This window comes from Colletotrichum abscissum (assembly GCF_030869225.1).
Source record: "Colletotrichum abscissum strain IMI 504890 chromosome Unknown Scaffold_1.1, whole genome shotgun sequence".
In the NCBI taxonomy this organism is placed as follows: Eukaryota; Fungi; Ascomycota; class Sordariomycetes; order Glomerellales; family Glomerellaceae; genus Colletotrichum; species Colletotrichum abscissum.
In genome coordinates this window covers 1,140,117-1,164,948 of record NW_026849987.1, presented here as the reverse complement: position 1 = coordinate 1,164,948, position 24,832 = coordinate 1,140,117, and the positions used below count along the sequence as shown (strand labels likewise).

At 54.2% G+C, this 24,832-nt stretch overlaps 8 protein-coding genes across 8 annotated transcripts; 7 read left to right on the top strand and 1 right to left on the bottom strand.

Moving 5' to 3' along the window:
* Positions 1 to 1,829: 1,829 nt before the first annotated feature.
* CABS01_00348 (uncharacterized protein) lies at positions 1,830 to 2,474 on the bottom strand (the record flags this gene model as incomplete). The annotated part of the gene is made up of 2 exons (XM_060533730.1): positions 1,830 to 2,172; positions 2,377 to 2,474. 2 exons carry the CDS (start codon positions 2,472 to 2,474, stop codon positions 1,830 to 1,832), a joined length of 441 nt encoding a protein of 146 aa, XP_060406244.1.
* On the top strand, positions 1,841 to 2,281 carry CABS01_00349 (uncharacterized protein; the record flags this gene model as incomplete). Its single annotated transcript, XM_060533731.1, has 2 exons — positions 1,841 to 1,991; positions 2,025 to 2,281. The coding sequence occupies 2 exons, from the start codon at positions 1,841 to 1,843 to the stop codon at positions 2,279 to 2,281; spliced, it is 408 nt and encodes a 135-aa protein (XP_060406245.1).
* A 3,958-nt stretch (positions 2,475 to 6,432) lies between the features above and the next one.
* CABS01_00347 (NADH-cytochrome b5 reductase 1) lies at positions 6,433 to 7,532 on the top strand (the record flags this gene model as incomplete). The annotated part of the gene is made up of 4 exons (XM_060533729.1): positions 6,433 to 6,583; positions 6,644 to 6,725; positions 6,784 to 7,327; positions 7,383 to 7,532. 4 exons carry the CDS (start codon positions 6,433 to 6,435, stop codon positions 7,530 to 7,532), a joined length of 927 nt encoding a protein of 308 aa, XP_060406243.1.
* A 368-nt stretch (positions 7,533 to 7,900) lies between these two features.
* CABS01_00346 (pre-mRNA-splicing factor SPP2) lies at positions 7,901 to 9,004 on the top strand (the record flags this gene model as incomplete). Its single annotated transcript, XM_060533728.1, has 1 exon — positions 7,901 to 9,004. One exon carries the CDS (start codon positions 7,901 to 7,903, stop codon positions 9,002 to 9,004), a length of 1,104 nt encoding a protein of 367 aa, XP_060406242.1.
* Positions 9,005 to 9,966: 962 nt separating this feature from the next.
* CABS01_00345 (uncharacterized protein) lies at positions 9,967 to 11,595 on the top strand (the record flags this gene model as incomplete). Its single annotated transcript, XM_060533727.1, has 1 exon — positions 9,967 to 11,595. The coding sequence occupies one exon, from the start codon at positions 9,967 to 9,969 to the stop codon at positions 11,593 to 11,595; it is 1,629 nt and encodes a 542-aa protein (XP_060406241.1).
* Positions 11,596 to 12,215: 620 nt separating this feature from the next.
* Positions 12,216 to 15,407, top strand: CABS01_00344 (GPI ethanolamine phosphate transferase; the record flags this gene model as incomplete). Its single annotated transcript, XM_060533726.1, has 1 exon — positions 12,216 to 15,407. One exon carries the CDS (start codon positions 12,216 to 12,218, stop codon positions 15,405 to 15,407), a length of 3,192 nt encoding a protein of 1,063 aa, XP_060406240.1.
* A 1,611-nt stretch (positions 15,408 to 17,018) lies between these two features.
* On the top strand, positions 17,019 to 18,847 carry CABS01_00343 (NTF2 and RRM domain-containing protein; the record flags this gene model as incomplete). The annotated part of the gene is made up of 4 exons (XM_060533725.1): positions 17,019 to 17,207; positions 17,270 to 17,344; positions 17,423 to 18,484; positions 18,539 to 18,847. The coding sequence occupies 4 exons, from the start codon at positions 17,019 to 17,021 to the stop codon at positions 18,845 to 18,847; spliced, it is 1,635 nt and encodes a 544-aa protein (XP_060406239.1).
* A 4,051-nt stretch (positions 18,848 to 22,898) lies between these two features.
* CABS01_00342 (uncharacterized protein) lies at positions 22,899 to 23,114 on the top strand (the record flags this gene model as incomplete). Its single annotated transcript, XM_060533724.1, has 1 exon — positions 22,899 to 23,114. The coding sequence occupies one exon, from the start codon at positions 22,899 to 22,901 to the stop codon at positions 23,112 to 23,114; it is 216 nt and encodes a 71-aa protein (XP_060406238.1).
* Positions 23,115 to 24,832: the final 1,718 nt, after the last annotated feature.

The following is a 24,832-nucleotide window of genomic DNA, read 5'->3' as shown; positions in this document are numbered from 1 at the left end:
TTGTCAGAAGGTAGGAGTAGGTATCAGAAGATGAGGGGATCAAAAAGTGTGTGCACATGAAAGTGGACGGCGGAGGGGTGTTAATAAGTGACGGTCCTTATCCTCTGGTCAGAGAGGGAGAGGTGCGTGTAGGTTCTGGGAGCAGGGAATAGCTGTTTGAAGAAAGGACCGGAGTGCAGCAAGCCTCCGGCAAGAACCAGGAACCTTGCTGGGAAAGGTAAGGGAAGACTGGAGGCAGCGGCGGTACTTGGTAGGCTAGGTATCCTTACGGTCTTGCGGATAGCGTGGTAGCAACGAGCGAGGGGTGAAATTCGGACGATTAGGGTGAGTGGATGCGGATGGATGTCCCGAGTCTTGGAAGAAGAGGACCTGACCCTGGCCACTGGGAGAGACAAGGCAGCACGAGTCGGGCAAGGTGCGGTCAGATCAGGGACTCGGTTGGGCAAGGGAAGGATAAGATGGGATGAGATATGAAGAGTCGGGCGAGTAAGCATGTGTACATTGGCCGGATTCAAGGCGAGTGTGAGTGAGGTGAGTGAGTGGTGAGGATAGGTAGCGCCGGGTTTGTGAGGCAGGTATGGGAATGATGGATTTGGGATAAGATGTTGGAGAAGAAACACGACCTCAGAGACCAGGGAAGATGGTGTTCACGGCACGCTGCGCAAGAGAGACACACAGCGAACAAGAGGAAGCGGAATTGGGGGAGCATGGAGGGTGGGGGGGGGGGGGGTGCATGGATACGAAATGGTACTTGTTCATTCAACTAGGAGGTTTGGAGACGCGAGAGGAAGAGATGAGTCTACGGAGTAAGGTACACCTCATAGCCTCATAGTAGGTAGTGAAAGAGAGAGTGACCGAGAGAGTAAGGTAGGAGAGGCCAGTGCTGAGTGCCAATGTACGTGTATCCATAGGGGAAAGGCGAAAGACAGCGAATGGAAGCTTGATGCAGCTATGATGTTATCGATGCACATCCTGTTTTTGGCCCCCGGAAGCGTCGCCCAATGAGACAGGCGCGGGGTTTCTCTGTTGCTGGCGCTGCCATTGCAAGAAAAAAAAAAGGCGATGGGAAAGAGAGAGGGAAAGACACACCAAGAGAGGCAGGCAAGAACAAGGGCACGTCACCAATGAGAGGGCGTTTCTCGTAGCGGGAAGCCTTGGCCCTGCAGTGGGGTTTCTGCTGTGTGCGGCCCTTTTCCCCCTGCAACTTACAAGGAAGGTACCGAGAACATGTGTATCCTTACTCTGTACAATCTTCTATGCATTTCTTCCAATACCTACCCGCAAATACACAGTCACCACAGTCTACTACCATCGCCTGTGTCTTGTTCACAGTTCTCCTCCGCCTCGACATGGGTACGTTGTTCTGCCCACTCCTGGCAGCTGAAAACAAAGTTGATGGAGCTCACTCAGCCGCTGTTTGATGTACAGACAGAACGCACAAAACAAAACACTAGACGAAGAGGAGAACTCTGAGCGAAAGATCGAGAAACGAACCTTCACAGGCCAGAGGGCCGCTCCAACATATCCACGAATATCCACGCGCGAGCAGCGAAACATACGCCAAAGCCCACTCTTACCCACTCCATTATGCACGTTTTACGTGGATCATGGTGCCATGGGTCTGTGGCTCTGGCTCCTCCGTAGCTCCCAGCTTGCCAAGGGGAGGGGTGGGCCATACGGCCCATACCTAGCTATCTTTCTCTGGCGTCTTCGGAGACTGCACCTTGCCGGTACCACCAGAATTCGACTGACGAGCTTGCGAGGCCACCGGAAACTGCGTGCATCTCGTCACTCTCATGCATTTTTTTTTTTTTTTTTTTACCATGGAATCACGGCACGCATGGCGCATCCGTACGGCACTCCTCGGCACTCCTCCTCCTCCCCTCACTCGCTGGCCTGGCTGCGTACCAGTCCTCCAGTGCCACCCTGTTGCTGTGCCTCCTCGCCTCAGTTACATGCCGTGAGGCCGGCGATGGCAGATGCAGCTTGCGGCGCCCCGTCTCCGACCATGTACCACTTCCAAGTTCCAACACGCCTGAATCCACACGAGAAAATGGGTTCTGCATCCACCAGAGCCCGCCGCGCGCAACCAGTGACCAGCAACCTGGGATGCTGTTGCTACGCTCCCGGTATGTCGACGGCGGCTGCGTACGCAGCAGAATGGCGGTGCAACTTCAGCACGTCAACGCTTACCAAGTTTACCATTCGGCATAGTGCAAGCTGTACTGCCCATCCCGTCATCTCCAATACTTGCTCAGCTACGGTGGGCTATCGCAGGTAGTGGCTCCCGGCATCTCGGGACTTACGTCTCATAGCGTGATGTGCTATCCAGGTATCTTGGTCGTCGCACAGTCGCACTCGCTGAACTCTACCTACCTATCCTTGGCCTTCACACGACCGCCGATTTCACTACTGCGGTAGCCGCAGATGCCCGACGCCGTAGATGCCGCGCATTCTGCAAAGTTCACTGCCATCCCAGAGTCACCTAAGCCCAAGACGATGGATGCGGGTTATCTTCCAGTAACTCTGAATGGCTCCCTTGGCATGCTCAGTTCGCCCACGCCCATGGCCAAGCCATGCCTGTCTTCTTGCCTCTGAGACCCGGTTATCCAGGGTCCTACTGTAAGGTTCTCAAATCGTGATCATCGATTGATTTTCCTGATGCTTCGCTAGCTGCGATTTCCTCCTCTCTCTCCATTTTCTTTTTTTCTCTCAACTAAACTTTCTTCTGCAGCATGAATGATGAGGCTCCTCTCCTTCGCCGTGGAGACGGCGCTAGAGCCGGTCAGGCCGAGAGTAAGGGTCGTTTCAAGCCACTATCAATATTCAGCTTAATGGGGGCGCCCCGGCGACTTGAAATATCTCAAGATTGCTTCAAATTTCCCCTTCCTTTCCTTGCGCTTCGGCCGCCTCGCCCCCGGCTGCGGCATCTTTCCACGCCGAAATGATTTGCTCAGGGCGCTCTTCTCTTGGCCTCTGGAGACTGGAGGGGTCTTGTCATTCTCGTGCGCGTAAAGCTGCATCATAGAGCAAGGGGAAACCCTCTCTCGTGTTCATTGAATAGACTTTTTTTTTGGTTTCTAGAATGAGTCGGGTAAGGTAAATGAACCAAGAGGATTCTGACTGTCAATCCCCTGGCCATGTCAGCCCCATTTATACGGATACGAGAGGGAGTTGGTCTTGGGACCCTTCGGTTTGTGACTTTGTCCACGGCTGTGTAAGCGCACTACAAAGATCTGTACATGTTCGTACGTGTGCTGGGCGTCCTCACCCAGGCCTCCTTCCGGCAAATGGTAAAGGATTCAAGCTACCTGTCACCTTGCCGATAGCGAGCACGAACTTCCAAGGGGGAAACAGAACCAGTCGGCACGAGAGTACACCATTGCGGCGGTTGTGTTTGGGCAGATAATGTTGGTTATCAAGAGATTTGGGGTAATGCAGGTAGAGTTGTTGGACCGCCCGCGTCAAGCTCAAAAAGGGTGCCATCGTGCCATGCGGCCGGTTTCAGATGAAGTAGAGACGGTGGTGAGGAACGATTTAAAGGGTGTTAAAGACGCCCGGGCACGCCCCCTTGAAAGATTAGAGAATACCCATCCCAAGGAAATTTCCCAGGAATGAGACGCTGGGCTGGGCCAACGCGATCATCCCAACGACCCGGCCGAACGAACACCTCTTTACAGTCAGGCAGTTTGCACCCTTTTCACCACGGATGCGAAGAATGGTGAAACCAAACCCGCGCCGGCCAAATTTGGGGGGCACGGGGGTCACGTCCAAGGAACAACCGGGCTTTGGGAGCGGGCGGGGGCCACAACTTGTCAAGGGCTCGAGATTGCGACTTGTCTCTGATCGCCGTCAGGACAGGGGCGTTCCTGATATGATTATACGAAGTATTACACCTGTACTCCGTACGGATTTACATATGTGTGAGAACTTGAGAAGGGGAACACATCGGTAAGCCACTGCCGCACAATTTATGCGCCACTCGCGAGCGTTCAATCCCATCATCATCATCATCATTTTCAAACCGCAAAATCCACCACGAGTCCTGGGCCAAGGCGCGCCCCCGATAAAATCAAGTGAGGCGAATAAAGGTGTCCGCATTTCCTGGAAATGAGCCGGACTTGTGCAGGACTGCAGGTAAACAGTTGCCCTGGACACGGGCCGTGGCCCGTATAACACTGTAATCCAAAGTTTCTCCATTTACCTAGTATATATCCTTGCTTTCGGCCGCAATTTCGATATGTCGTTGCGGGTATCAAGACCATGGCCCTCTCGGATGTTTCTTCACCACGCGACACGCGCCGCTCTTTGCTCAGTCAGTCCAACTTATGGATTCAACGAGCGAGTCGCGCGCGACACAAGCGTGATACCGCAACACGGAGGGCACGTTTTTCCCCTTGTCTTTCGCGTCTCCTTTAATTCTTGAACCACCTGGCACGGACCTCCCGCATCCAGTCCGACGGATGCCTTGGGGACGATGGACCTTACTTTGGTGTCAAAAGCGGGGAACGGCCGGCAACCCGTTCGACAGTCCGGCCCGTCTCACCCTTTCCTGCCACCATGATCGGTCCAAGTACCCATCCCGAGCTCTGTGTTGCTTCCGTAGGACGCTACCAGCCAGGCTGAGGGGAGACAAGAGTTGGAGGGATAGGGTGAGGACTTGGATATTCGATATTCCCGCATACAGGGATCCATCTTTAAGAAAATTCGATTGCATCTGGGGAAAGGGACGCGTTGCCATAATTGCGTACGACGAGGCGAAGAAATCCCACTTCCCGACACTTTTGCGCCAGATGTTTAGGATGTTGGGAGTTTGCTTCCGGTCGATCAGTGAATCTTTTCCCCCGGAATTTCCCCTCATCAGGCCTGGACGCTCGTAACGCTTTAGAGACAGCATTCCAGATTGTTCCCAGTCGCTCGGTGGTATCTATCCGTACTCCGTCCACGGCCGTCAGAGGAGAGACCTGGATACGGATACATATCTTGTCAATTCCGCTAGTACTTCATTCCAACGATTCTTCGTCTCACTGCCACGCTGCGGGCCAGTTTGTAGTGATGTCATACTTTTCACCGATGTCTGCCATGTTGCCCGATCTGCCAAATTCGGCGTACCAAACGTAAGCTAGGTAGTCGTGCGCTGTCAAGACGACTAGCAAGCTGGCGGACTGCTCATTTTCCTTCGTGGTAAGGTGGGAATAGCTAGTTGAACTGGAGGAACAGGCCGGATCGTCGCAAGCCAGATGGCGCATTGAAGTTTTGGACCAGAACTAATGGTACCTAGCCATCACCTAGCTGTGCAAGCTCCCGTGTATGGTAGCTTTTCAGGAACTGCTCCTGGCGTCCTGCTGTTCTCCCACGCCCCCCTTCCTTGTTAAATTGATTTTTTTTGGTGGCTTGTTGGTGACCTCTTCCCGAAGTTGCCGAAGCCCTCCCTGGTAAGCGTTACCACACGAACCACGCGAGGAATGTCTCTTATCATCCAACGGCAGTTGGAACTTCTAATTGATCTTGCGTATGATTATCAGTCGATGGAAAAGCGAGAATGATGCCGGCTATTCGCCCGTGCGTAATGACGTTGCCAACAGTCGGTTTTTTGGTGTGAATAAGATGAAGCGAAGAGAGACTGCGGTTGATCGTAATCATCTGTGCCCAGATTGTCACTGACCTGCAGTCCTGCACCAATGTTTTGGGGCAATCATGTCTCAGATACATAGACCTCAGATGCAAATGCGACTAAAGCAAGAGAGCTCCTGCAGCTCAGCTCTGTCAGCTGGTTGATCAACATGTTGATCTTTGGCAAGAGGTGCATCCTCCATCTCTTGTGGCGTTGTGGCTGGAGAATCAAAATAAAGCCTCAGCCACATACACTGCCACATACTGCCCAAGCCACATAGGAAGTTGCAGAACCGACATTCCGACCGACTACCTCGCGCGTCGAACCTAAATCCCGCCCAAGCAAACCGAGCCCGAGGTCGGGACCTTGCTGCATCTGCCGTCGGATTATTTTGCCGAATTTGGCTCGCTTTCACGTATGCCGCCCCCGGCCTCCGCATACCGACGCACTTCGCAACCGCAAAGCTGCACTTGACCGCCCGCCGTTCGAGGGCTGGCAGAAACTCGGCAACCCAACTCAACAGAAAATTGGAGGGGCTGTCCCACTTTCGCGATCTTACGATATCTGGTTGCACGCTCGCCCTTCCAGCTTCGACATCGTCACCAATTGACTGCGACAGCTTTCCCGATTACTCCAGCTTCGCGGTTGTCTAGTGAGTAGCACGTGTTTCCTATCCATGGCACCGACTGACCTATTGTCCTTTTTCGCAAATTTTCCAGATTTCCCTAGACCCGTAACGAAAGAGCTAGCAAGCTCCCAGCTACACGTCCAATCCCGCTTTCTGTGGAGAAAAAGAGTCCTCGGACACCATTTTCAAAATGTCCGAATTGACTACCCGCAAATACTTTGACAACATTTACATTCCCGCTGGTCTGATCGTCTTCGGATGCTTCATTACCAAGCGCGAATGGACGCCGTACGCTGTTGCCCTGGCGCTCGCGCTGGCAGCCTACAAGTTCAACGCCATGCGTGAGTTCGGCCCCTCTCGGAATACCTCGGAATTGCCCACTGACGAACCCCCTCACGCAGAGATCAAGAAGGTCCTGAAGCCTGATACCTTCCAGGACTTTGAACTCAAGGAGAAGACCATCATCTCGCACAATGTCGCCATGTAAGTCGTACTTCCGAAGCTTCAAAGCCCGGAATTCCCAGCTGACAAGCGTCCGAAGCTACCGCTTCAACCTCCCCAGCGAGAAGGCCATCCTCGGCCTGCCCATCGGCCAGCACATCTCCATTGGTGCCAACTGCCCCCAGCCTGATGGCACCACCAAGGAGATTGTGCGCTCCTACACTCCCATTTCTGGCGACCACCAGCCCGGCTACTTCGACCTCCTGATCAAGTCCTACCCCACCGGTAACATCTCCAAGTACATGGCATCGATGAAGGTCGGACAGACGCTCAAGGTCAGGGGTCCCAAGGGCGCCTTCGTCTACACCCCGAACATGGTCCGTCACTTTGGTATGATTGCTGGCGGCACTGGTATCACTCCCATGCTCCAAATCGTCCGCGCTGTCATTCGTGGTCGCCCCACCGGTGACAAGACCGAGATTGACCTCATCTTCGCCAACGTTACCCCTCAGGATATCCTGTTGAAGGAGGACCTGGACGCTCTCGCCAAGGAGGACGCTGGCTTCCGTGTGCACTACGTTCTTGACAAGCCCCCTGCGGACTGGACCGGCGGCGTCGGTTACGTCACCGGCGACATGATTACCGTAAGGCCTCCCAGTGGATCTCGTTTTCTGCGTGCAGAGCTAACCTATACTACAGAAGCTTCTCCCCAAGGCTGCCGACGACGTCAAGCTTCTGCTTTGCGGTCCCCCGCCCATGGTCAGCGGTCTGAAGAAGACGGCCGAGACTCTTGGTTTCAAGAAGGCCCGCCCCGTGAGCAAGCTCGAGGATCAGATCTTCGCTTTCTAAGCTTGTCAAAGCTAGAGAAAGGTCGGCCTTAACAAATTAAAAACTACATTGCGTGGGAGGAAACGGCGTTTTGCATGTTGATGGGCATCAGGGGAAGTCGATATAGATGCATTTCCAGATTTCAAGGTGCTGTTCCAAGGGTCCCGTAGATAAGAGCTTCTGCATTCGGATAGCTTTGTTGCGACTGAGCTGTCGTGTAGAAAGTGTGCCCCACCTTACATAATGCCACTACATCCTAATCCCTGCAAGTTGACGTCGCAAAGTGAACCGACCACTACTTCGTGTGAACCAGCGTGCCAGGCTACAACCACGAAATTTCTCTTTCTGTCAAAGCATTTCACATCACAACCCCGTCGACACTCAGCGCCATGTCAGACGGTACGAAAGCTCCAAGGATAGCAATCAGCTTCGGCGGCTCCTCAAGCTCAAAAAATAACAAGAAACCCTCGCGCCCAGACCCACCTTCATCACTCGGCAAACGGTCAAGAACGAATGCGCTGAACAACTTTGACTCGGACTCGGACGGCGAGCGCGATCATGGCCGGGGACGACACGAAGCGATTACAGAACTCGGCGGCGACTCTGATCGGAAACGAGAAAAGAAGCCCCGCGAGCTGGTGATTGAGAAGCAGAGCAACCGCGACTGGAAGGCAGAATTGCGCGGGCGCCGGGGAGGCAAGAATCTGTTGCCTGCCGAGGTGCAGGCGCAGCGAGAGCAGGAACGGAACGGCGCGCAGCAGGAGGTAGAGAGAGAGCCCGCCGATGCTGAGAAGCAGATACAATGGGGGTTGACCGTCAAGAAGCGCAAGACGAGCGAAGAGGGAACCACACCCAGAGAGCAGGGTGAGACAGCAGCAAACGACGACAACGACGGCCAGGACCGCGATCGATCACCAAAGGAGAAACGGGCACCTCGTACAGCGGACGAAGACGCCATGGACGCCTTACTCGGAAACAAGCGCCAAGAGGAAGAAGACATTGTCATCCAGGCCACGGAGCAGGATGCCTACCTCTCCGACATCAAGCACGTGGGCGAGGACGCGACGCTCGCAGACTACGACGCGATACCGGACGGCGAGTTCGGCGCGGCGCTGCTGCGAGGCATGGGCTGGGACGGCAAGATGCGCGGGCCCAAGAAGAAGCAGCCGACCGAGAGGCGGCAGAACCAGCTCGGCCTGGGGGCTAAGAAGCTCGAGGGCGCCGAGGATCTGGGGCAGTGGAACCACGGCGGGAAGAAGAAGAGCGGACGGCCGCGGCTGGACGAGTATCGTCGGGAGGAGGAGAAGAGGCGCAGCGAGCGCAAGGAGCGGAGGGGTGAGAGCTATAGGGATGAGAGGGATCGTGAGCGGGAGAGGGACCGAGATCGGGATAGGTATGGGGGTGGGCACCGTGATAGGGAGAGGGAGCGGGATAGGGATAGAGATCGGGATTATTACAGCTCCAGACATCGGAGCGGCGACTCAAGACGATGAAGAATCTGCGGCGCGTTCGGCGAGAGGCTGTTCCCTGTTTCAGGTCATGGCAGAATTGAATAGTTTGTCCACGGATAAATAGACCAACCGGACATGTTATTCATGACACTCCCAAAAAGAAAACCATTAGGTAGCGAGGGTAGCCCGCGGCGTCGGTGACGCCCATCAACATCAGTATACTGGGATCCAGTTACCATCATGACTTCGGAACACAATACCAGAGCATGGCCGGACCGATTGTACGTGATGTGATGCCTTGAAAGCCGCATCCTACTCAGGTTGTTTCCCACGTCCAATAAGGCCGAAGACTCGCCGTGACTAGACAGCATTGATTGATGTCGGCGCTGCCTCCGCATTACCTACGTCGTGTACTTCCACCTGACCGCTGGTTCATTGTGGGGAGGTGGAAACGCCCAATATTTGCAAAGTATGGTACGCAAGTCTTTAGTCAAGTGAGAATCACGGAGGCCGAAGAAACCGTGATGAAAAGACTTCGAACCCCATGGGGCTTCGCTGCATCCGTCTGGGGATTCCCCTTGGGCGCATGATCCACGCAGCCACGCAACCCTGAGGGTTGGTTGAAGATACCCAGGTCTCGATAAATGTGGCGTCTTCTGGTGGGCATCAATAACCACAGTCGTTATCTGTTTAAAGTTTGTCATAGCAATGGTGCCCCCACGAAGGCTTCCCTCTGTCGTGTCATGGAGAAGGAACTCTCGTGTCATGGACCACTTCGACCTCGGAGGGCAGTAACCGCTGTGGGCTATGGACACCTGCAGTTCGTTCCATCGGTCTTGTATTTTTTCTTTTCTTCCTCCTTTGCCATCCTACACATATCTCCTCGGCCTTTTCCTTCTCCTCAGATAACATTGCTTCGTTCAACACATTCTGGGTCGGGCATTTCGTCAACTCCATGTTTACAACTCAGCTTCAGCAGTATTCCATCGATTGCCCATTTCATCATGTCGTCTATACACGAAAAGCCCGTGTCCTCTGTACAGGAAGTACAAGATAAGGAGATTCCCGATACGATTGCCTCCAACCCGGAGGCCAAGGCTGCCAGAGACTACGAAGAGCATCACAACTACATGCAGACCGTCTCGAAGTACCTCCCCGCGATCAAATGGTCCATATTCTTCGCCATGACCATCGTCGGCGAGGGGTACGACCTCGCTCTGATGGGCAACTTTTTCTCCTTGGATCAGTTCCAGAACCTCTTCGGCTACGCTCCGCAAGAGGGCGCTGTCAAGGAGATCCCAACACTCTGGCAGTCCTTGATCCTTACTTCAAGCCAGGCCGGTCAAGTTGCGGCCATGTACTTCGCCGGTTTGTCCATGGACAGGTTCGGCTACCGAAAGACGATGATGTTCTCTCTCGGATCGATCATGGTGCTCCTACTCGTCAACTTCTTCGCGCCGGCGGTCTTGCCCACGGGAGGCTATAAGGCTGGTCTCGGCATGATCTTCGCCGGCGAGTTCCTCTTGGGACTCCCTTGGGGGGCTTTCCAGGCCTGCGTTCTTCCCTATGCTTCCGATATCTCGCCCCTCAAGCTTCGTCCGACTCTAACCACTTTCGTCTCCATGTGCTGGATTTTCGGCCAGCTCTTCTCGACGGCGGCAATCAAGGGTGTTGCGAACATTGAATCCAACGACCTCATGGCATACCGCATCCCCGTCGGCATCCAATGGATATGGCCTCTTCCTGTTCTCCTCTGCGTCTTCCTTGCCCCCGAATCGCCTTGGTGGCTCATGCGCCAGTCTCGTTCCGACCTCGCGCGCACTTCCCTTGCAAGACTCAACAAAGATCCGACGTACCCAGTTGACGGTCAGGTCAAGGTTCTCGAGCTCACCAACGAGCAGGAGAAGAACAGCCAAGAAGATTCCAATATCACGTACCTGGAGTGCTTCCGTGGCACCAACCTTCGCCGTACCATGATCGTCGTTACCATGAACTTGACGCAACAGCTCTGCGGTTCGGCTCTTATGTTCTACTCGGCCAAGCTATACCAGAAGGCTGGCATGAGCAGTTCCAAATCATACGACTTCACGCTGATTCAGTACGCGATCGGCATCATCGGCATCGTCTCTTCTTGGCCCCTGATGAACTACGTCGGACGCAGAACCATCTGGCTCTGGGGATTGATGGGCTCCATCATTCTCATGACAGGTGTCGGCGTGCTAGGTTTCCACAGCGACCAGCACCCGGCAGTTCCTTGGGTCATCGCAGTCATGCTCGTGATATTCACAGGAGTCTACAATCTTTCCATCGGACCTCTCGTGTACGCTATTAACCCCGAGATTCCTTCGACCCGACAGAAAGCCAAGACACTTGTCATCGGCCGAGTAGCCTATCTCATCGCAGGACAATTCAACATGTGGCTCTTGCCAAGAATGCTGGAAAGCGCTCCTAACGGATGGGGTCTTGGACCTCGGACGGCGCTGGTGTACGCTGCTATCAACGCCGCCTTCTACGTCTGGGCCTACTTTTGTCTGCCGGAGGTCCGGGACAGAACTCAGGCCGAGATGGATGAGCTTTTCAAGCTCAACATACCTGCTCGAAAATTCCGTAGTACCGAGCTGACGGCTGAATAAGGTGGTTTGTGTTTGTCAGCTGTTGCCCAGCAGTTGTCCAATCTCGTCTGGTGGAAGAGATCGAAGGGAGACGTCTCTGCTTCCTTTGTATTAGGCCCAGTCCAGTTTCGCGTGGTTTTGGAGTTCAGTATTGGGATAACGCATTACATGATAATTATGAAAAGTAAAAGTTTTGAAAATTAATCTCCCTTAACGTATGTCTGAGTAACAGAAGCTACCTCCAAGAAGCATGTCTCGGCACTGCTCTGTTATATGTGCAACATCGGTGATGACATACTCATCCCAATCCAAGCTCTGTTAGTGGCTCAGGGGCTGCCGGCACCAAAAGGTGCAGGATCCTTGGCCCCTGAATCGTGTTCTCGTCCGCCCCACCACAGCTGCCGCTGCGGCTGCTGCCGGAACTTGGTGGACTTCCCAATTTTGAGCTCCTCTCGTCAGTTCGAAACCGTCTCTCCTACATGCTGCGATCTGCAAAGCAGCCACAACACACGAACACGACTCCAAAGCAGGGGCTTGACAGCTTCCTTTAACCCAATGGCCATCGAGTGCCGGCCTTAATATTTCATCTCTTTTTTTCCTTCTTCTTTTTGTGAACACGCTACCAGCTAAGACAAGCCACAATGCCTCAAAAATCCCCCAAACCGAAGGGTCCGCCGCCCACCGACTACAAAGCCATCGCCGAGCAATTCGCCAAATTGAAGCGCCAAAGGGAGACTGAGGAGGCTAGCAGATCCCCCGAGGAGATCAAGGCGGAAAAAGAACGAGCACTCCTTCGCGAGAAGCAGCGCGAGGTGTTTGAAGGCCGGCGCAAGAATGCCTACGAGCGTAGATGGTGGTGGACTGTTGCGTTCTGGGCGTGGATGCTGTGTCTACATGCTATTGGCATCGCCTTCTTCACCAGCGGCTTTCTCCTGACGCGACTGGTCCTCGACGAGAAGTCCAACTGTACGGCACCCCCGCTCGAGCTCTCGTCGAGCTGGAAGGGCCAAGGCACGGTCCAGGGCGGTTGCTGGCACCCAAAGTCGTTTGACAAGGCCGTGGTCGTCATCGTCGATGCGCTGCGGTACGACTTTACGGTTCCTGTGGAGGACCAGGCTCCTTTTCACAACGCGTTACCCTTCTTGCACGAGACTGCCGTCAAGTCCCCGGAACACGCTTTCCTGCGCCCCTTTATCGCCGACCCGCCGACTACTACTCTCCAGAGGCTGAAGGGTCTGACCACTGGTACACTGCCCACGTTCATCGATGCCGGTAGCAACTTTGCTGGTACCGCTATTGAGGAGGATAATCTTCTCATGCAACTGAAGGACGCTGGGAAGCGCATCGCGCACCTGGGCGACGATACTTGGATGTCTCTGTTCCCCGGTTATTTCGAGGCCAACGTGAGCAGAGCGTACGACAGCTTCAACGTCTGGGACTTGCATACCGTCGACAACGGGGTTATTGATCACATCTTTCCTCTCCTCAAGCAGGAGCAGAAGGGTAAGTGGGATGTTCTCATCGGTCACCTCCTTGGTGTCGACCACGCCGGCCATCGTTACGGACCAAACCATGCGGCAATGACGGCCAAGCTCCAGCAGATGGATATCTTCATCCGCGATCTTGCCGCTCAAATCGATGACAATACTCTGCTCGTCGTGATGGGAGATCACGGCATGGATAGCAAGGGCGACCATGGCGGCGAGAGCGACGACGAGGTCGAGGCAGCTCTGTGGATGTACTCGAAGCGCCCTTTCTTTGGTCGGACCAAGCCCGAGTTCAAGCAGCCCCCGAGCATGGCCAAGGTCAGACCGGTCAATCAGATTGACCTTGTACCAACTCTGGCGCTTCTTCTGGGAATCCCGATCCCTTACAATAATCTGGGACGTCCCATTGAGGAAGCTTTCGCTGGCAAGAAGGGCAAAGCCTGGGATAATCTGGCGGCTGTATCACGGTTGACCGCCGCCGGCATCCAGCGATACCAAGACTCGTACTTTGCTGCCCGTGGCATTGATCAGTCCAAGAGCGCCACGGCCGGTCACGTATCGAACCTCTGGAGGAAGGCCGACCGTTCATGGCAGTGGAAGAATCACCAGGAATCCTACGGCTTTTTCAACATGTTCCAGGAGGAAACTCTGCGCATCTGCAAGGACTTGTGGGCCCGTTTCGATGTGCCCAAGATGGTGACGGGTATTGTGGTCATGGCGGTCGGAGTCATTACTCTGCTCGTCTATGCCTCGCGCGACGAAGATGAGGACTTTGCTGTTCTCGACGATCTCGAGCTGGACCAGGCAGAGATGAAGCTGGAACTGCAGGGTGTCCAACCCGATGGAACTGCGTCGTACAAGACTCTCCACGAGAAGATCTTCCTTGCGGCAATTCTCGGCGCTGTACCTGGAGCACTGGTTGGCGCCGGATACTCCGTCTTCACCGGCCCCGAGGATCTGGTCTACGCTGTTGCTGGCGGCGCTGTCACTAGCGCGCTAGGTGTCGTGTTCTCGCTTTATGGCTTCGGCAAGACTCTTCGCAATCTTCTGCCCAACAATATCTGGGGTTGGCTTGCCGTTCTCTTCACGGTCAGCCAGTCCATTGGTTTCGCATCAAACTCATACACCATCTGGGAGGATTCGATCCTCCTCTTCTTCATCACGACCTTTGGCGTAGCGAACGTCTTTGCTGCGTTCTCGGTGCCTACGATGCGGGAACGCACCCTCGCGATATACCATTCGGTTCTTTTTGTCATTCTTGGTCGGCTCGCATCATTTTCCAAACTCTGCCGTGAGGAGCAAATGCCCTACTGTACTTCGACCTACTATTCCTCGGCTACCTCCTCAACGTCTTCTACCTGGCAACTGGCCATTCCTTTCGCCGTCGCCCTTATCCTGCCTTCCATCATCCAGTCTTTCCTTCTGCCTACTCGCAACTGGGAGGGGCTTGGACCAGCATGGATTGGTTATGTCTACCGCATTGGCTTGCTTCTATCAGCATCATACTGGGTTCTCGATGCCGCCGACAATGGCGATTGGTTTCCAGACCTGCCGGCCCAGACCCTGAAGAACGCCGGAACCTACATGGCCCAGGTGATTCTCGCTCTGGTTTTCGTAGCGGGCACTACCGCCTTTGTCTGGGCGCCGCCGCTGGTCTCTATCTTCAGAACACCTACAAACGCCGGCCCCCAGATCACTGTTTTGGGTTATGGCAACACGCATGGCTCGAGATATCTGCTTCTTCCGATGAACATTGTAGGAGCCTGCATCCTCCTGTCCAAGCCTATGGGAGGTGGCGCTTTGGCCCTGATGTTTTGGCAGATTCTCTCGCTCGTGGAGATTCTCGACCTTAACTCTTTGACAAACGAGGCGATTGGACCCATTATGCTTGCAATCATTGGCAACTTTGGGTACTTCAAGACAGGCCACCAAGCTACACTCAGCAGTCTCCAATGGGACAGCGCTTTCATCCCGCTATTCACCATCAGATACCCATGGAGTCCCATCGTCATGGCCCTCAACACATTCGCGGGTCAAATCGTTGCGGTCGCGGCCGTTCCTCTCATCGTACTCTGGAAAGTGAGTCCTAAGAGGAAGGGAGTACTTGAGAGCGTCGGCAGAGCGCTGGGCATATTTGTTGCCTACTTCGCCGTTGAGTCTTTGGCAACCATGGCGTGGGCCGGGTGGCTGAGGAGACATCTCATGCTGTACAGAGTGTTCAGCCCCCGCTTCATGATGGCGGCGGCTCTGCTGCTGGTGGTAGACTTGGTTGGACTTGTCATCACGCTCATCGGTGTCAGATCCAACACGATGGCGGTGAGCGAGGTTTTTGGCTGGGTTGAATAAAATTGCTGTTTTGGTCAGTTCGATAGAAAATCGAACAACAATACCACTGTATCATTATAATTGTATAGTCATGGGGAAAGCATCCGGCCAGGGAGCTAATAAAGGCAGTGTGTGAACAAAAAACTGAGGTTTGCTGCGCTGACACCCGTATTATTAGCTTTGTCCTTTGCCTCGGTAATACTCTGCCACAACGTATCGGTGGTTTGGAGAATGGACAGGCATTACAGGACGATGCGCCTCTTTGAATGAGATCAAAGGACAGCCGGTTATCAGGCAGATATGGAACATGCACCTGGCAGAGCATCAAGCGCTCCGCCCATCGAAGCATTGGTCAATGGCAGTCGCCATTCTACGTCTTTGAACCAGTTGCTTCGATGCTGGAGCTGGGGAGCTTGGCCAAGAGCTCTGGGTTTTGCGTGCTACCCTGATTATATAAGCCAGTCTTTCGATACTTGAGATGGTTTCCGGGGACTTCCAAAATTCAGCAAAGGTTGCCGGGACCGTAAGTATCAGGGAAGCTCCCAGATGTATCAGGATCTGTGCACAGCAAAACCCCACTTGGGTCGGTAATCAGCTCCCAGGCCTGGCGTCGCCTGCCGCAGGAGAACCGTGGCCTACGTGCCTAGTTAGAGGAGCACAGGGCACGTCGTGGTCTGGCAGCAACAATTGTGTGTTATTTTTTTTCTTCTTGGTTCCTTTGCCCTTTCCACATCTTCGGATTGCGCCTGTGCTAAGGTAAGGTACCTACGGTTGGTACCCCGGGAAGCCCAAAAAAGTGTCCCTCCCTGCTTCTCACGACATTTCGACCGCAAACGAAAATTAGAAAATAGGAAGAAAAAAGAAGACCATCCACATCCACATCCACGTCCCACTCTCTCCTCCCACTTCGTAACCCGCTCCGCTCTTCTTCAGAGAAACCCGCCCGCCGCCGCCGCCGCCCCGAACGACCAGATCTGCTGAACTGAACACACACAAAAAACCCACACACACACCCTGAGCCGGTTTTATCCCAGTGTCCCTCTGCCTCTGAACTGTGCACATTCATTTTTCCACCCTTCCCATCGACCATCCCTTCTCTCTTTTGATCTCCGCACATCGCTGCTGCTCTCGTCACGCGTCTCCATCTTCTTCCACCTCAAGCTCCCGCCGCCCCCTCGCATCGTCGTCGAAACCCTTTTTCCGGCGTATCCTCCTCTTCCTCCTCCCGTCTTCCACCCCTCCCGTCCTCGGCTCTCCGTCATCAAACCTCTTTCGAGTCACTTCTGAGCGTTTCCCCCACGGCCCAACGCATCTTTTGAGGTACGCTCTTTGGTCATCCATATCGCTCGCTTTGCATCTGCTCTTCCTCTCCTCCGAGCTTAAATCTTCTAATCCTTCACCCTCCGCTCCCATTGGCGCATATCGTAATCCTAACATTCCATCGTTCAAAGGGTCCTAGCTATCGAATATCCTTCCGCGAAAGAAGAAACCTCCCCGCAAGCAAAAGCGAATAGCCCCGCAGAAACCTCGAGCTTTCGCCCTCTCGCGACCTTCCATCGCCGTCTTCCTCCTCCCTTCTACCTTCCTTTCGGTCCGATTGCGCCCAGATATCCAGATTTCGCAGAAGCAATCATGGCAACCAACGGTAACTACACACACCCGGACCAGTTCAAGGGCGCTGTCGAGCCAACATCATCAGGTCCCACCTCAACCAACGATGCCGTCTCGGCTGGAAACAGCAACCTCTCTAAGGATGAGGTTGGCTGGTACTTTGTCGAGCAATACTACACAACCCTGAGCAAGAACCCGGATAAGCTTCACGTACGCATCCAACTCGGCCCCCCTTCCGAGATGATTCTTTGAATACTGACACGTATCCACAGCTCTTCTACGGAAAGCGCTCCCAGTTCGTTTATGGTATGGAGGCAGAGGTCGCAAACGTGTCCGTCGGCAGACAAGTCAGTTCTTCCAACTTTCCATGTGCTACTTCGACGCCTTTCGAAAAGCTCAATCATGCTGACCATCGCACTTCCTAGACTATCCAAGAGAGAATTAAGAGCCTCGACTTCCAGAACAGCAAAGTCCGCATCACAAACGTCGACTCCCAGGCCTCTTTCGACAACATCGTCATCCAGGTCATCGGTGAGAGCTCCATCAAGTCCGCCGAACCCAAGAAGTTTGTTCAGACCTTCGTCCTCGCGCCTCAGCCCTCTGGCTACTTCGTCGTCAACGACATCCTGAGATATATCAACGACGAGGAAGAGGAAGAGGCCGCTCCTGAGGCTGAAGCGGCCCCTGAGGAGCAAGCCGCTCCCGAGGAGGTTGCCGAGGTCTCTGCTCAGGCAGAGGCTGAGGAGCCCAAGATCGAGCAGACCCCCGAGGAGGCCACTGGCCCCGCTATCGATGTTGACGAGGTTGAGAAGAAGCTGGAGGAGGTTAGCGCCGCCCCCGAGGACGTCGCCTCCAACAACGGCGATGCCGAGCTCGCGGTTCCCGAGCCCGCAAAGGCTGCTGAGACCAAGGTCGAGGAGCCCGCGGCTGACCCCGAGGCCGCTGCGAAGGAGATTGCCGAGGAGGACGTCACCGAGCCCGAGAAGCCTGCCGACCCCTCTCCCACCCCTGTCGCTCCTACCAAGGCTCCCGCCGCCGCCGAACCCGAGAAGCCCAAGGTCGCCCCCGCGCCCGTCCCGATGAAGCCCATGTCTTGGGCCAGCCGTGCTGCCGCCGCCGTCGGACCTAAGCCTGTCGTGCCCCTTCCCAAGACCGCCACTCCTCCCGCTGGCCAGGCCAAGGCTCCTGCCCCTGCTGCTCCCGCCGCCGCCGCTCCCGCCAAGGAGGCTGCACCCGCTGCCGATGCCCCCGCTAAGGAGGCTCAGGCCCAGGCCGCCAAGGAGGACTCTCCCTCCGCTGAGTGGCAGTCCGTCGGAGCCGACTCCAAGCGCCAGAACCGCCCTCAGTCCATCTCCCAGGCACCCACCGAGAACTACGGCACCTTGGGATACGTTAAGTACGTGACTGACAAGGTCAAGGCCGAGGACCTCAAGGGTGCTCTGGCTGCCCACGGCGAGCTAACCTACTTCGACATCAACCGCCAGAAGGTAAGATATCAAGTGCCCTGAATGATGTTGAGTGGCAGGCTAATGATGGAATAGAACTGCGCGTTTGTCGAGTTCGCCACTGTTGCCGGCTACCAGGCCGCTGCCGCTGCCAACCCCCACACCGTTAACGGCGAGAACATTATCGTCGAGCCTCGTCGCCCCAAGGCCAACGCCTACGGCGGTAGCAGCTACTCCTCCAACACCCCCCGCGGCAACGCCACCGGCGGTGGCCGTGGCCGTGGTGGTTTCGAAGGAGGAAACCGCTCCGGCAGTCAGGGAGGTGGCCGCGGTAACTTCACCGGTGGTCAGGCCCGTGGCCGCGGCAGCGTCCGTGGCCGTGGTGCTTCCCAGACTGCTGCTTAAAGCAGGACAGTCATGTGCTAGCAGCGCCGTTCAAGGTCACATCTGCCTAAAAGAGCTTTTGACCGGCGATGCCGACACGAAGTATCGATCCTATCATCCACTATCTTGCGTGTATTTACCACCCCCTACACCAAGATGTCTATCACCCACGACCACCACGACGTTCAAACTCGAGTTCACTACTTCCCAAACCAACAATATTCTCACGGTCGTCAGACGATCACTGACGAAGGAGAGAAAAGCTACAGTCACCTTGATTTCTTTTGCAAGGAGTTCACAGGGCAAGGGCGTGGATTTACACACCGTTTCCTGTACTTTTACACCCCCCGACGATTCTTTTCATTTCTCATTTCTTATCTTTTTTTCTCTTCTCGCGCTTGCGTTTTTCCAGCATTTGCATCCGCGCTCGTGGCAAGGCAACTCCTTCTCCCCGGGGATGATTACCTTTGTCCCAGCGCAAACAACGTTTTGAGCTTGCTCTTTCTCACTTCTTCACTACCACAACCAAAAATTTGATGGCGGTCAAGGATGGAGTTCCCTGTACATTTGGGCGAAGTTGGAACGGAATCAAAGGGGAAAGGGGAGCACTTGGGAGGAAAAGGGGGGATCAGCATGAACAAAAGTTTTGGCGTCCCATTGCTTTTACCGAGAGAATTTGTCTTTCTGGGAGAAAAGGAAAGGAAAGGGGGGAAATGGGGAAAGGAGGGAAAGGGAGGGGGAAAGCCTAAGGGGATCGGGGTGATGATGCTGTACCATACCAAGACCGACACACACACACACAGACACACAACCACTACACCGAAGATCCGTAACCCGGTTCTTTTAATGAGAAACAGACGACAGTTACTAATGGTTTATGGTGGGAATAATGCAGTGATGTCATTTGTGTAGTGAGGTACAGGACCTTTCGGCTTCTCTTTGTGGGTTTGGCTTCTGTCTAATACATAAGCTCGATATGCTGCTATATCTTGACCATGTTCAACTGAAGATGAGAGGTGACGATGGACTTAATATACTTCGAAACCATGCCGTCGAAGCAGGGGTGTACTCGGCTCTTCCCAAATGTCCAACAGCCAGCCTTGCACTGTAGGAAACGCAAATCTGAGGGAACTGGTTTGGTTTCCCTGCTTCTCACGCCTGACTCCGTCTTGCTTTTGTTGCTGATCGAAGGACCTCATCCTCTTTCTTCCACGAGTCTCAAGATCCTGGTGGGGGATAGAGACCGAGTCCCCGGCTCCTTTGAGGGTGATGGGATGATTGTGACTGGCTGACTTTCATAGGAGACTCGATGTTTTGACGCCTGAGCTGGGGTTGGGTGTGAGTTGGGAAACGGAGCACGGAGACATGCGAGCTTGTGACGGGTTTCGTGGGCGTCGGTTTTCGTTGGAACTGGCCGGGCTTGGAGGTTGACGTTTTCGTCTTCGTCTTCTTCTTCTTCTTTCTCGAAAACAGCGAGTTGTCGAGAGAGGTGATTCGTTGCATGTATGGTTGCCTGACGGCATATATCATCACGAAGAGAGCCTCGGAAAGGTCACGTCCAGTAGAAGTCAGGTCCCATAGAGGTCAGGAGATGAGAGAGGCAAACCCCCCTTTTCCTGATGATCTATCTTGATACCGCATGATAAAAAGCTATTATGGGCAAACTTTAGGGGGGGGTAAAGCCGTCGAGTCGAGGATACGTGAAACTTGAAAAGATGAAACATATCAATCTCGTTCCCAAGAATCGATGCCATACCAATGCTACTCGTCATGGTTTGGGTCGCTATATCCAACACTTCATCCATACACAAGAAACCAGACCCGTCAGAAAGAAGCACGCATACGTATCCGAGAGAGCAGGTCATGTATCACAGACTCGATGAGGAGAAGCATAAAGTTCGTTCCTCACGCTTCATTGCGAGGGACGGGCCAACTCTACCAGGGGACACGGGATATCACACAGACGAAAGGCAAAGCTTAGCAACGATACCGCTCGCTCACAATCACAGCAGCAGATGCAGTATCGGTAGGAGTGGCAGCAGGGGCAGCACGTTACGACAAGTGAATGTTGGCTCGATTTCGAAATTCGAGTTCCATGGAAAGGCATCGAACTTCTCAAGGCTCTTAGCACGCCATCTCTTTTTTTTGCGTGTCCGGAATCCGTTCTTGGATTGTAGTTCGTCTGTAGCTGTGGCTTTTGGAGGCAAAGCTACTGCTGGGTTTGGAATTCACCATCTATGCGAACCTCTTCTCGTCTTGTGTCTTCTTTCTGGAACAAGACTCCGACACGATGAGGTCCATGGCCTGCTTTATCTTTCACTCCTATCCTATGGATATTGTGGTTCCTCAGATCGGCCGTGACCAACATTGGAATGCGTGAGTAGATGATCTACGAAACCATGTGAGGCAGGGGAGAACGGTAAGGGATATGCCTCGAAGATCGAGTCTCGAAGTTTATCAGAGGCTCTTCATCGGGTATGTAGATAAATCCCACCGGCACTATCTTGATCGAAAGCGCACTAGAGAGAAATCCACCTTCCTCTTTACTCGGCTTCATTCTTATCCATGCTGGGCTGAGACGTGGCAACCGACATCGTCGCCATCTCGTTCACGCTGGCAGAGAGATCAAGTCTGCTCCGCCCAGAGAAGGGTGAACCTAGACCCCATCGCTCGCAGCTCTAGAACCTTTTGTTCGACTGTACCTACTGCGAGTACGACAACGACGGTAGTACGATGGGCTTTCTGGTTCCTGTACCACGGCGCATGTCATTCGCGCGCTGCGGGGTGGTGTGGTTATAAACACGCGCAAAAGAAGAGGAGGCACCGCTGAGAGCGACGAGATCAAAGTCTCTCGTCGAGGTCCGCCTCGTTTGCGCTTGCTTGGTTCATCCGAGACAAACCTCCTCTTCCTCGCCTTCTCTACCTCTCTCTCGCCGATTCAGGCTCGGAGACCGCATTACGGTCCTCTGAGCGAGAGCGCGCCCCACGTAGGACTATGAACTACAAAGGTCCCAAGAGAGAAAATTGGCGAAAAGGAAAGAAAGGGCGGAAAGAAGCCATCCTGGCTTGCAAAAGGCGGTCGATAGTCGAAAGAGCTCTAGACCACGTTGTGGTGTCATTGGATCAGACCTACCTGCTCAGCTTATTCGTGTTTTCTAATGTTCCTAAACATCTCGATTTGATTGTCGAGGCTCAATGGCAGATGAACTAGCCAAGTCGCTTAGACGGGCTTGAAAAAAAGTTTCCTCTTTACAAAAGAACGTGGGGAAAACAACGTCGTATAAACAAACGAACCCTGTGCGACTCCAGAAAGACCAACCCAACCCATTATTGAAGTCTTGGGGGCTCCATTCAGAAATGGCACTCGGAATTACCTCCCGCCTCTCACCAGGAGTATGGGACGCGCGGGTTGCACGTCTGGAAGTTTGTCTTGGTGATCGGACCACATGTTGTGCAGGGTCGACTGACAAAGGAACCAATGTGGAAATTTCCAAAAGTTCGTGTGCCCTTTTGTCTGAAACCCCTCGAGTTCAGAACCTCGTCGCCAAGGCCCTGGAGAGCGCTGACTGTAGGCCGTTGGTATGCGAATTTCGTCTCCACAATCGTCGTACAGAGCTGAGAGAAAGTCTGCTTTTCGCGAGAATGATGTACGTAATAATGTCCTTACTCCCGAGTCCCAAGAGCTGCCAACCAAGCGCAGCATGCGTGAGCGACAAGTCGGAGGCTGCCAACCACGCACGCACTCTCATAATGAGCGGATCTCGTGTGTATTTCTATTCTGTCCATCAAGGTACGGCAGCGACTACGATTACTGTATTTAGAGTGGTGTACGGAGGCTTGCAGCTCAAAGTCTTGGCTTGCGGGCTTGGCCGGCCAACTGGGGTAAAGGCTGGGGATTTTTGTGATCTCCCCCTCGCAACCCAGAACGTCAGTAAGAGGACGAAGTACTCCGTAGGTGACTGACTGGTAGCGATTTGCTGTAGCAGCTGTCAGGCTCGCCGACTTGATGAAGGAGTAAAGCCCACTTGGACAAACGGTGCTGCTTTCCCAGCCGGTAAGGTTGTCCACGCTGATGCTCATCTTCCTGTTGGTCTTTTGCCGGCGAGCTCGGCTCGGATGTTGCGAGCCCTGCGGTTGCAGATGTCTTTGCTCTTGCACCCACCGTTCTTTTTTACCCCCTCCCTGTTTGCTTGCGACCTTCTCGATTGAGATGGCGGTCACGTCAACTTTGTGTGGTTGGCCGGTACCTGGACCTCGATTAGAAATGGTCCAGGAGATGCCGTCTTAGCCGTCAACCCCCCAGCTTCCTCGGGCGTCGAGAATCTAAAGAGGGGAAATCTTGCCGTTGGGTTGTATTATTCTCCGGCGCGCGTGTTCTAGGTCGCAGAGCGGCATGCTGTCATCGCTACTTTCAAAGTAGTGCTTTGTACGTCTCCATGCGGACAATGCTTCCATCCTTGTAGTGGTAGCATGCGGAACCCAAAGTATGAGTGGGCTGGGAATCCGTGAGCAGGTGGCCAGACTTCGCGCTTGTTCTTGCGAGGGGTTACAACAGTCCGTTAGCCAGCATGCAAACAGTTTTGCTGACCGATGATCACAGAGCCAGGATGAAGATGTTCAAGTGGCAGATAGGGAACTGCCGGCGATAATCAAAGATCAGCACTCTGGAGAGCGGTTAGACAGTGGAGATTATTTGGAGATTTCCGTCGTCGATTCTTGTTTAGGAAAGAATACGTCTTTCGAGTTTGCATTTCGTTGGTGTTGGTGACCGGCGAGTTGTTTCTAGAATATTGCCTGTTCCGAGGTAGAGCGGCATGGGCAAACTTGCGTTAGAATCAACGTCCTGTCTCCTCAATGACAACGAAACAATTGCTTCACGTTGACAAACGAAGCCGGCCTAGCAAAACAGGGCAGGGCGAGCTTTCAGCGGCAGCCAGCTGGAAGACGGGGCGTGAGCTGTGGTGCGGGAATGGCGTCCACTCAAGCTTTCCAAGAAAATTCCAAGAGATTGGGCGAAGCCGCTAGAAGCAGAAACGGGCGGCCGGGTTCGGGGGGCGTGTGTTGCGTGGTGGTATTGGCCTGGCCTGCAACAGACTAATACCTCCATACCAGTCCGCCATCAGTGATACGTGACATTTGCTTGACAGGCCCTAAAAGCACCATGTTCATCTGTGGGAAAAAAATCGAACGCTGGTATAGAAGGAGGGCGCGACGTTCGAGTCGCGACTGGCGCCCCCATAGTCAAAACCTGACTTCGTGGCGTGCCGGGGGGGATCCGAAGGGCGTTTTCTGGGGAACGGGGGGATCTGGAGGGGGTCCCTATCCCAGCAGGCATGGCGTGATGGATGGGGTAGGTATTAAACTGCCACTGTCAACGGCTGGCTCAACGATTGTGCTGATGGGCCGGATGTCGCGGAGAGTGCTCCGTTCTGTAATTTGTGGTGAGGCAGAGCGTACGTATTGCGCATGATAATCGCAATATGAAAAACGGCGCCATTGGGGCACCAGGGCCGAAGCGAAAACTCTGCTCCAAAAGGCAGCAGCACAGTATACGAGGCGCGTCTGCAAAAGTTCGATTTGTTCTACCCATACTTGCACGGCTGATGCTTGGCTTGAGAAAGTACTGTAGGCTGGCAGGTGGCTGACCAACGACAGGCGATAAACCGGGGGATGTGTTCGAGTTAGTGTTAGCAAAAGGGAACGGCTGAGTGGGATCCGCTCGCAAAAGATCCTTTGGACTTTTGCCAATAATTGGCGTCCATCCAAACGGACACTCCGCCCTGCGCACTCGTGGACTGCAGTAGGACAAGCGCTCAAGCGAGGAGAGGCGAGTGTGTGCGCGAGGGTGGCAGGTGGTTCGGGCCAGCCGCCGCTCTTGGCATTTGCCGTTCCTCGTTTCGTTTATGCACCACTCTTCCTGTCGAAGCCCAGGCCAGCAAACAGCACTGGTGTGTCCCGCCGCCGTCGATGTTTCGGGTGGGCATACGCGGGTATAGTGGGCGGTAA